General features: G+C 40.2%; 1 protein-coding gene across 1 annotated transcript in view; it reads left to right on the plus strand.

The window, feature by feature from the left end:
• The first annotated feature begins 642 nt into the window (after positions 1-642).
• The window catches only part of LOC112872103 (cytochrome P450 4X1-like), a 31368-nt gene continuing 19718 nt past the window's right edge, over positions 643-12292 (plus strand). Inside the window, exons 1-3 of the mRNA XM_025935248.2 lie at positions 643-976; positions 9465-9606; positions 11039-11083. Coding sequence (XP_025791033.1) covers positions 800-976; positions 9465-9606; positions 11039-11083 — 364 coding nt within the window. The 5' untranslated portion in view covers positions 643-799. The remainder of the gene's footprint in view (positions 977-9464; positions 9607-11038; positions 11084-12292) is intronic.

Here is a 12292-nt window from a genome sequence, read left to right on the forward strand (position 1 = left end):
ATTTATGCCTCCAGTATCCAGGGCTGGCTCCATGGGCATGGAACAGGGCCCCGTACTCAGAAGGTGGCAAGCTTGGTTTACTGCTTTCCTGTCATCATCTTGAAATTGTTAACAACTTTTTAATGAGGGGCCCCACATTTTCATATTGCGCTGGGATCCACAAATTCCTTAAGTAATCTGGGACCTGATTGTATCTGTAGTGTCTTCTGCAGCTTGATAGCACGGGGTGGACATTGGCAAACGCCGGAAATCCAAGTGAGAACCAATTGTAAAATGTGTACCACCAGACAAGCCACACTATATAAGTATAATGGTTACACATGCCCACCCCCAACCCCCATGGGTTTTGATAGAATTTCAAGTAGGAAAGAAGGTTTTTGGGTTTTTTGTTTTTGTTTTTGTTTTTTGTTTTAAACATAGCACTTTACCATTTATTTGTGGCAGAGAAGAAAAACAGTGGCCTCAGCCTTGGTGTTATTTCAAAACCTAAATTCAGATATCCCATGATTGCAAACTGTCACAGATGAAGTGTGACACTCCAGAAGGGCGGTAAGAAGTCTCCCTGAATGAAGAAGGTTCGCATCAATTGGTGAAAGGTTAGAAATCCGAGAACTCGCGCCTGCCTCCTCTGGCCAAGCCTTAGCTGTCGCTCCCAGCGCTCTTCCTCCTCCGCGGGGAAGCCGGGAGCTCGCCAGAGTGTACGAAGACGCGGTAGGCTGGGCGACCCTCTCCAGGCGCGGGGCGGAGAAAGCCCACCCGCCTCCGGAGCCCCACAGATTTGTCTGCGACCCGCACAGCGATGGAGCCCTCCTGGCTGGAGACGCGCTGGGCGCGGCCCTTGTACCTGGCCTTCGTGTTCTGCCTGGCCCTGGGGCTGCTGCAGGCCATCAAGCTCTACCTGCGGAGGCAGCGGCTGCTGCGAGACCTGTGCCCTTTCCCCGCGCCCCCCACCCACTGGTTCTACGGGCACCAGAAGGTAATGGAAGGGAGGGGCGGAGAAGGATGCTGCCAAGGGAACCCGGCGAGCGGAGAGGAGGCTGCTTGCGCCCCTTCCTCCCATCGCTGCGTCCTGCACAGCTGGCCCACCCTGTGGCTCACAGCACTGCAGGGAAAGGAAAAGAGCCTGGAGCCACTAGGGTGGAAGCTCCGGGAGGGCTGGGAGGGCCATGTAGAGACTGAGTACAGAAAAAGAACGTGCTGTAGTTCAGGGCGGGCTCTAATTGCTTCACCAATCTCTTGCATTTATGTACTGCATTTTAAAAATCCTACATGGATCGCTAAAAAATAGTTATGTTATTCTAAATAATGCAAATTAACTGCAGAAAATATGCAAAATTGAGCACAATTAATTGCCACCCTCAGTCCGTTACAACCAGAGAAAATGAACTTTCTTTTCCCAAGATTCTTTTGAAGTAGAGAGCAGCCCCAGCCAATCGCTCAAAAACGGTTGGCGAATTTACCTTTTGGTCTCGCTTGTTCTCCAAATCCTCTCTCACTCCTGATTACCTTGTTTTATTCATTCAGCCAGCTTTGAGTGGAATTGTGTGATGGGTGCTAGCATTACAAAGAGCAGACCCCCGTACCTGCCCTCAGAGGGCCAAACCAGATGCATATTTAGACCACAAAGAGATAATGCAAATACAGTAGTGAGTGATTTGATAGAGGCCCAGGAACAAGGCATCTTGGAAATAGGTGTCTGTACCTAGGGGAGGAAGGAAAGTCTCTGAAAGGCTGGGCAGAATTCTAAAGGGTGGGTGGGTTGGGAAGGGTGTCTCCGGCAGAGCTACTGCGGAATTCTTTGGCTCCCCCACTCCTGGTCCTTCCCTAAAGCAACCACTCTCAACTGTTTTACCTGTTTATTTTCATCCTTACTGCTAAATTAATATTACTATGTTGCATTTCTTAATTCAATCATTTTAGATATCCATTTACTAGCTACTTTATGATGAGTAACCACTTATACCTCATCTTTTGCTGTCCCAATATAGTTATATTGTATTTTTTGGTTAAATAGAAAAATTAGTATTTATATTATTTTTATTATGTAAATGTTTACTTACCGCTGATCTAATGGTTGATTTTGTTTCTTTTCTTATGGAACATTTTTTCTTCCACAGTGTTTCTCATATGCTTAGTTTTTCAAAATCTGTCACTGTTTTTTTCCCCCAAATGTTTTAATAGATAGATCTGTCAAACACATCTCAAGAATCTTTCCAAGTATTAAAACATATCAAACAACCTGTCAGTTTTTATGCTTTTCTGGAGGCATTTCTCCCAAAGACCTCTCCTCCTCTTCTAAGTTGGACTGGTTGGTTCTTCTCTAGGTCTGATACATAGATATTGTGCCATCCTGTGTCATATCTTCCATTTCCTGGATACTATGTCTTCTATTTTTCTTGATTTATTTAATCATTTTTATGGGTAGCTCCTTGAGATTGAGTGAAAGGAATGTCAGGTGAATTTTTTGAGCTCTTGAATAGCTGAAAATGTCTATTAAAATTCATTAATGAGGGGCGCCTGGGTGGCGCAGTCGGTTAAGCGTCCGACTTCAGCCAGGTCAGATCTCGCGGTCCGGGAGTTCGAGCCCCGCGTCGGGCTCTGGGCTGATGGCTCAGAGCCTGGAGCCTGTTTCCGATTCTGTGTCTCCCTCTCTCTCTGCCCCTCCCCCGTTCATGCTCTGTCTCTCTCTGTCGCAAAAATAAATAAATGTTGAAAAAAAAATTAAAAAAAAATTCATTAATGAATTTTAATTCATTAAAATTCATGACTGATAATTTGGCTGGGTATAGAATTATACTTTGGAAATAATTTTCTCTCGGAATTTTGAAGACATCATGCCATTGTCTTCTAGCTTTCGGGATAACTGTTGAAAATTCTGATACCTTTCTGACTTTTTCCCCAAAATCTTTACTGTGGTAAAATGCCCCAAACATAAAATTTGCCATCTTCACCATTTTTAAAAGTGTACAGTTCAGTGACATTAAATACATTCATAATGCTGTGCAACCACCAGCACTATCCACCTCCATAACACTTTGCATCTTGTAAAACTGAAACTGTATACCCATTCAACAACAGTTCCCCATTTTTGTCTCTCCTCAGCCCCTGGCAACCACCATTCTATTTTCTGTTTCTACAGTTTTAGCTACTCTACATATCTCCTATAAGTGGAATCATGTAGTATCTTTTTGTGACTAGATTATTTCACTTAGCATAATGTCCTTAGGGTTCTTCCATATTGTAGCATGTGTCAGAATTCCCTTCCTTTTTAAAACTGAATAATATTTCACTGTGCATCTGTACCACATTTTGTTTATCTGTTCATCCTGTCAGTGGACACTTGGGTTGTATTCTACATTTTAGCTCTTGTGAACATGAGTGTAAAAATCTGTTTGACACCCAGCTTTCGACTGGATATATACCCAGAAGTGGAATTACTATATCATATGGTAATTCTATTTTTAATTTTTTGAGGAGCAACCATACTGTTTTCTGCAATGGCTGCACCATTTTACACTTCCACCAGAAGTGCACAGGGGTTCCAATTTCTCCACATTCTTACCAACACTTGTTGTTTTCTGGCTTTTGCTTTTTTCTGATAGTAGTCATCCTAATGAGTGTGAGGTAGTATCTTATACTTTTGATTTGAATTTCCCTAATGATTAGTGATGTTGAGCATCTTTTCATGTGCTCAATGCCATTTGTATATCTTCTTTGGAGGAATGGCCAGTTAAGTCCTTTACCCATATTTGGATCAGGTTGTTTGTTTTTTGATGTTGAGTTTTAATATTTCTCTATGTATTTTGGATATTAATCCCTTATCAGATATATTATTTGTAAATATTTCTCCAATTCTGTGGGTTTTTTACTTTTCCTGTTACACTGTGTTTTCATACACATTTTTTTAATTTTTGTAAAGTCCAATTTATATATATTTTTTTCTTTTTTCCTGTGCCTTTGGTGTCATAATCAAGAAATCATTGCCAGATCCAATGTTGTGAAGAATTTACCCTGTGTTTTCTGCTAAGAGTTTTATAGTTTTAGTTGTTACTTTTAGGTCTTTGAGCCATTTTTGGTTAATTTTTGTATATGGTGTTAGATAAGGAAGGACCCAACTTTATTCTGTTGCATGTGGATATTCGGTTTTCCCAACAACATTTGTTGAAAAAACTGCCCTTTTCCCTTTTTTTTTTTTTTTCTTCAGGGTACAAAGCTAGTTTATTTGGACAAAGTTTTTCACATACACAGAAAAGCTCAATATGCATTTCCAGCCACCCAGTCCCAAGCACTTGGTAATTACAGCCAAAGGTTCAGAAACTTACTGAAGATACAGACCCTGTTTACATGTCCTTTTCCCATGGAATGATTCTATCCCCTTTGTCAAAAATCATTTGACCATATATTTGAGGGTTATTTTCAGGCTTTCTATTTTATTCCATTTGCCTATATGTCTGTCTCTGTGCCAGAACCATGCTGTTTTGATTACTGTAGCTTTGTAGTAAGTTTTGAAATCAGGAAAATGAGTCCTTCAGCTTTGTTCTTCTTATTAAAGATTTTTTTGGCTATTCAAGGTCCCCTGAGATTTCATATAAATTTTAGGATAGACTTTTCTATTTCTACAGAAAACATCATCGGGATTTTGTTAGGCATTACATTGAATTTGTAAAACTCTTTGGGTAGTACTGGAATCTTAATAATAATGTCTTCCAATTCGTGAACATGGGATGTGTTTCCATTTATTTATGTTTTTTTAAATACATAAATATTGTTTCTTCAGCAATGTTGTTTAGTTTTCACTGTACAAGTCTTTCACCTTGTTGGTTGGAAATATTTGGTTTTCCAATACTTGATTTCACCTCCTAAATATTTTATTCTTTTTGATGCTATTGTAAATGGGTTTGTTTTTGTCATTTTCTTTTCAGATTGTTTATTGTTAGTGTACAGAAATGAAACTGGTTTTTGTGTAGAAAATGTAGATTTTCTACATTTTAATGTAGAAATATAGCTAGCTTTGCCAAATCTAAGGTTAATTCCTTATCTTTTCTTCTAAGAGTTTTATAGTTTTAGCTCTTTCATTTAGAACTTTGATCCATTAAGTTAATTTTTGTATATTGCATAAGGTGGGGGTCCAACTTTATCCTATTTTTTTGTGAATATCCAGTTATCCCAGCACCATTTGTTGAAAAGACGATACTTTGCCCCCATTAAATTGTTTTGACACCTGAGTAGGAAAAACCAAGTTCTCTCCCTGTGGAGACCCCACAGATTAAGGGTTCAGCCCCACAAGATTACCCCAACTCCATTTCAGATGCCAATTGCAAGTCCAGGTTGTTACTGTGCTTCTGACCAATCAGCTATAAGTTGGAGGCTCCCATGACCTTCTCCTCAGGTTTGATTAATATGCTAGAACAGCTCACAGAACTCAGGAAACAGTTGACTTACTGTTTACCAGTTTGTTATAAAAGGATATGATAAAGGATACAGATGAACATGCAGTTGGAAGTGATGCAAAGGACAAGTATGTGGGAAGGGGCACAGAGCTTCCACAGAGCCCTCTCCAGATGCATCACTCTACCAGCACCTCCATGTGTTCACCAAACCAGGTCTCCAAACCCTGTACTTTTGGAATTATTATGGAGGCTTCATCACGTAGATACGATTGAACATTAACTCCATTTCCAGTTCATCTCCTTCTCTGGAGAATGAGAAGTGAGACTGAAGATTCCAAACTTCTAATTATAGCTTGGTCTATCTGGTGACCAGCCCCCATCCGAGAGCCCACCAAGAGTCACCTCATTGGAACAAAAGACATTGCTATCAGTTGACTGTAAACATGAAGTTTATTTATGGATTCTCAATTCTATTCTTATAGAATAGAATTATTCTTATTGTCTATACTTATGCTGATACCACACTGTCTTAATTATTTTTGCTTTGTAGTAAGTTTTGAAATTAGGAAACATGAGTCCTCCTGCTTTGTTCTTTTTCAAGATTACTTGGGCTATTTTGGATACCTCTGGTTTCCATATAAGTTTTAGAATCAGCTTATCAATGCCTACAAAGAAGCCAGCTGTGATTCTGATGGGGATTGCACTGAATCTGTAGATCAGTTTGGCAAATACTGCCATTTTAACAATATGAAGTTTTCTGCTCCATGAACATGAAATGTCTTTACATTTATATAAGTCTTTTTAAATTTCTTTCAACAATGTTTTATAGTTTTCAGTAACCTTTACATTTATCCTATTAAATTTGTTTCTGAATGTTTTATTCTTTCTGATACTGTTGTCAAAGGATGGTTTTATTTTCAGTCAGATTGTTTATTGCAATCATGTTTTAAAGTCCATATCTCTCTTGACTGCCACTAAATTATTTTTTTGTGTGTTTTAGAGAGGCCTCTATCAGAGTTTTGCAGATGAGAGATGGCTGATATATCAAGCTGGCTAATATTACCAACTCTACCTATTTACCTTTTTTTTTTTGCCCTTTATGTTTCTTTTGACAATTCATCACTCAGATAGTCACCAGGAAGAGCTAGAACTATTATACTTAACCTTCCTAAGGCTCAGTTTCCTCATCTGTAAAATGTAGGTTCGAATCATATCTGCTTCATAGGGTTCTTGGTATAGAGATTAAACAATATACATCATGGAGGGGAGCTTGGGTGGCTCAATTGCTTAAGCATCCGTCTTCAGCTCAGGTCATGACCTCATGGCTCGTGGTTCAAGCCCCATGTTGGGCTCTGTGCTGACAGCTCAGAACCTGGAGTCTGCTTCAGATTCTGTGTCTCCTTCTCCATCTGCCCCTCCCCCACTCACGTTTTGTCTCTGTGTCTCAAAAATGAATAAACATTTAAAAAAAGTTTAAAAATATATATAAAACATGGAAAGTAACTTGGCAACATCTAGCTCATAGTAGTGCTTTGTAAATGTTAGCTATTACTATTTCTTTGAGAACTAAGCATTTTCTGATTATTTCTGAACAGTGTTTCCTAAATATGTGTAAGACATATTTTCAAATGTATTAAGATACTGCTATGGATGAAGAAATGTAAATTCATATATTACAGGAGTCACAATGGCTTTCTATCCTTTTTGTCCAGAAAGGAGTTACTAAAAGTATGACCAAATGCTTTTGGCTGAAGGTGTCCATGACAATTTTTAACTTAAAAAAATAATCCTCATACTAGGCTATAATTTCCATGAGGACAAAGACTTTGTCTGTCTTATATTTCTCTGCATCTCTATTGCCTGGAATATATAGTAGGCACTTAATAAATTCTCATTTGTTTATTATTTGCAAATGGATGAAGGAAGGAACATTTGTTTTGTTAGGGAACATCATTGGCATTGTCAGTGGGTACTTGTCACTGACTTGGTTGTGGAAGTGTTAGGAAAAATGAGTCTGCACCATTTCAGGAGGTAGAGTTCAAGAATCTCAATCTGTTAGGGGCCCTACACTTTCCAGGGAACACTTCATGGGATAAAAGGTGCTAGCTTGTAACAGAGGATATTGGGAGCCAAAGTTTGCCAACTTTTCTGAGGATAGCAAATTCTGTATGACTGGTCACATAAGGGAGAACTTGCCAACCTTGGTTTCCTTGCAAGTCAGGACCCCCACAATCATGTATCACTGGGCACCCCCAGACACACATATACAGGTGCCCGCCACACTCCCACTTTATACAAGAAGTTAATGAATCTTCTTGTCAGTGATTTAGAGGAACTATTTAAATGAGCCATTAGTGGTAGAAGACATGAACAGACAATTTTCCAAAGTAGACATCCAGATGACTAACAGACACATGAAAAGATGTTCAACACCACTCATCATTAGGGAAATACAAATAAAAACCACAATAAGATATCACCTCACACCTGTCACAATGGCTAAAATTAACAGCACAGGGAAAAAACAGATGTTGGTGAGGATGTGGAGAAAGAACCCTTTTGCGCTGTTGGTGCAGATGCAAATAGGTGCAGCCACTCTGGAAAGCAGTATGTAGATTCCTCAAAAAATTTAAAATAGAACTACCCTATGACCCAGTAATTGCTATACTAGGAATCTATCCAAAGGATACAAAGATGCTGATTTAAAGGGAAAATGTACCCCAATGTTTATAGCAGCACTATCAACAATAGCTAAATTATGGAAAAAGCCCAAATGTCCATTGATTGATGAATGGATAAAGGAGATGTGGTGTATATACACAATGGAATATTACTCGGCCACCAAAAAGAATGAAATCTTGCCATATGCAACAACATGGATGGAACTAGAGTGTATTATGCTAAGTCAGTCAGAGAAAGACAAATATCATATGACTTTACTCATATGTGGAGTTTAAGAAATACAACAGATGAACATAGGGGAAGGGAAGAAAAAATAACATAAAAACAAGGAGGGAGGCAAACCATAAGAGATTCTTAAATATAGAGAACAAACTGAGGGTTACTGGAGGGGAGGCAGGTGGGGAGTGTGGGCTAAATGGGTGATGGGCATTAAGAAGGACACTTGTTGGGATGAGTTCTGGGTGTTACATGTAAGTGATGAACCACTGAATTCTACCCCTGAAACCAATACTACACTATATGTTAACTAACTTGGATTTAAATAAATAGAAAATAATAATAATAAATGAGCCATTAGTAACCTGCTTATCAAGGCAAAAGTTCATCTCTGATGGTAGTAAGGGAAAAGAACAGGGTTTTCTTTGTAGATGGAGTGGGCAGGTTTTTGGGGAGAAGCTTTAACTATGAATTCCCAAAAAGGATCATTCCTCAATTAGTAATAATCAGAGAGGAGAAAAGGAAGAGGGAATGGTGAGCTAGATTGTGGGTCATGTTCAATCTACTACCAGTTAGCTTCCCACATAGGAAACAAACTTTCAGCTTCCAGAGTCCACTCCTAAAAAGTGTGTGACTTTAGCAGGTGAGGCAGACTCAGCTCGCTTCACCCTCTCAGTTGGGAAAATGGCTCATGGTAGATGTCAATTGACAGAGATTTATTCTGGGGATTCAACATGCATTTAGATGGGGAAGTTAAATACACTGATATTCGTTAGAAAATTATACTCCAAGCTTAGAAATGCTGAGGAGATGGGGCGCCTGGGTGGCGCAGTCGGTTAAGCGTCCGACTTCAGCCAGGTCACGATCTCACGGTCTGTGAGTTCGAGCCCCGCGTCGGGCTCTGGGCTGATGGCTTGGAGCCTGGAGCCTGTTTCCGATTCTGTGTCTCCCTCTCTCTCTGCCCCTCCCCTGTTCATGCTCTGTCTCTCTCTGTCCCCAAAATAAATAAACGTTGAAAAAAAAAATTTTAAAAATTTAAAAAAAAAAAAAAGAAATGCTGAGGAGAGCATGTCTGTGCTACCTTATCCGGGCCCTAGATTCGGATCACATCTGTAGGAGGGGATGAGTCCAGATTGGCTGGCTTCTTTAACTTCCTTCACTCATTTTTCACTGCAGCTACTTCAGGATGGTGAAATGGAGAAACTTGAGGAGCTTGTTGGAAAATACCCTTGTGCCTTTCCTTGCTGGGTTGGGCCCTTTCAGGTATTCTTCTATATCTATGACCCAGACTACGCAAAGGCATTTCTGAGCAGAACAGGTAAGAAAAGGGATGAATCTCGAGAACCTATCCTCCTAGGAGGGATATGCACAACTCACAGGCAGGATTCTAAAGGAATCCTGAAGCAAAGATTAATATCAGGCCTTTATTAAGAGACCTGGAGACAAACTGACGGTTACCAGAGTCAGGCGGCAGGGGGCGGAGGGTGAAATATGTGATGGGGATTAAGGAGCGCACTTGTGATAAGTACTGAGTGATGTATGGAAGTGTTGAATCACTACATTTACACCTGAAACTAATATAACACTGTATGTTAACTATACTGGGGTTAAAACAAAGCAACAGAGGCCTGGCCTGGAGAAAGCCAAGAGAGTTTCTGAGCAATGCTGAAAGGGATTCCCATGTCCGCCAAGTCCCTTGTCAGGCTAAGACTCCCATGAACCCTTTAGGGTGTAACATAAAGCCCCGCTGGCACCACCAGATCACCAAGGGCTTCCTTTACGTCTCGGTTTTGTGATGTCAGTAATACTCCCCATCCCCCAGCCCCTTACTTGCACATGAGTCTTCAGGGGAATTCAGAAGTAGCTCTGCCTCTGCTGGTTTTGTACCTGAACCTGGGTGCTAGATCATTAATTTACCAGTATAACCTCTTGGCTGCAGTCCAGATATTTTTGTTTTCTTCATATTTCTCAACTATGTTCCCTTTTGGAACGCGAGTCATCTAACTCCCCCATCCAAGCCTTTTCAAAGACGTCTGTGGCAGATTATCTCATCGCACAAAATTAAAACGTCCAGTTTGGGAGCACATGGGTGGCTCAGTCGGTTAAGTGTCCGACGAAGCCCCCACGCTGGTCTCCACAGTGGGCGTGAAGCCTACTTTAAAAAGAAATGTCCAGGTTTTGCTCCATCATCTTTGTAAAACTAAGATCTTACATTCTAATCTTTCTTCTCTGTCCATTGTCTCCATTACTTTTAGTAAAACCTAATAAAAGAAAACAGCCTTTCCCTGAAAGTCTCCATTTTTCCCAATCCCTTAGCCCTGATTTGTTTCCTGCTCACTTCTTAAAGGACAAGAGCTGTAAAACACTTCCACATTAGAGGTCATGAGAACCCCCAGAGGCATTTGATCCCCACTCTCTGTGGTCTGCCAGCTCCTGCTGTAAACACTAATCTACTTTCCAAGAAGGATATAATATATTGTCCCAAATCCTGTTCTGGAAACTTGGTCACCCTTGGGCAATCTGTTTCTATAGGAGAAAGTATAAGCAAGGGAAGAATCTGGGTTTGTGTACCTGTCTGCCTCCTGGGGTTTATTGTTCTCTGGCTCCTTAACCAAACTTATGGTTTGCCATGCCATGCCTGGGCTCCTTCTTGCTATTTGTGGTTAGCACAGGCAAATGAAGAGAACCTTCACCGACTTTGGTAATTTTCTTCTAATGCTGTTGTTTGTTTCCTCTGCTTGACTCTACAGATCCCAAGTCCAAGTACCTGTACAAGTTCTTGATTCCATGTCTTGGTATGTATGTGCCAGAGAGACAGGTGATTCACTCTCTCGCTTGAGGTCCCCTTGGTATAGTAAAGCATTCCAAAGAAACAAGTCAGAATGCTCAAAACAATTAAGAGGATGGACGATCTATGCTGCAAGTTATCTAGGGGAAAAATCAAGAGGGAGTGCTAAGATCAACCCAGCACAACTTCCTAAGAACCCTCCTTATCCATTTCTCTCTCCAAAGTCTCATTCTCAAGGCAGCATGTGTGTGAATCTGTCCCATCTCTGTCTTTAAAACTGCAGCCACACATCTGTATTCTTTATTTTGTCCTTTCTTTTCTCTTGTTTTCTTGGATCTTCCACTTTCTTTTTGGAGTCCATATATTTCCATATGCAAACCAGTACAGTTTTGCTCTGAAGTATAGTTTGGTAGTATTCCATGAGCAGATGAATTAGGCCTTCTGGTCATGTAATTGGTATTCATGTTAGACAAAGAAGGAATTACATGAAAAAACTGTTGATTTGGGGTTCAGAGCTACTTGGATTTGAATACTGCCTCCCACTAGCTAGTTGCATGTGATTCTGGGGAAATCTTCTGATGAGGGTTACATCTCTAGGCCATTGTGGGGATTAAATGAAACACATATTTTCAGCACTTACTGTAGTGGCTGGCATGGTACCAGCACCAGACCATACATCTCAAGCCTGACATGTTGTAAGCACCCAATGAATGATGGAAGTTACTTATTAATAAATGTTAAAGTCATTTTAAAGCCAAATCTTTAATGACCTTTCTTGCAACCAAAGACTGTAAAGCACTGATCTTGATGAGTGTTTGAACTCCATATCATTTATAAGTGTGAATCACCAACTAAGGCCCAAGGAGGAGATATCTGGGGACAGAGTGGACACTTACGTCTAGTTCCTTATAAATTTTGTGTTCGCAGTGTAGTTTATGGATTGGTTTGGAGTCAAAAGGAGATGAATATTTGTTATGTTTCTACTGTGAGCTAGAGACCAGGCTAGGTGCTTCATGTATGTGCTTTCATTTAATCTTCACAGCAACACAGTGAGGTAGATGTTTATTATCACACTTTATCATTGAGTAAACCAAGCCTCAGGAAGATTAGGTAACTTACTCAGTTTTGACATAGGTAGTGACTGGTGACTTCAGGATCAGCATTCTCATCAGGTTTCAAACCCTAGGGTCTTCCTCACAATGTTAAATACATCCAT

Source organism: Puma concolor, chromosome C1 (assembly GCF_028749965.1).
Source record: "Puma concolor isolate L17-30 chromosome C1, mPumCon1.1.hap2, whole genome shotgun sequence".
Lineage (NCBI taxonomy): Eukaryota > Metazoa > Chordata > Mammalia > Carnivora > Felidae > Puma > Puma concolor.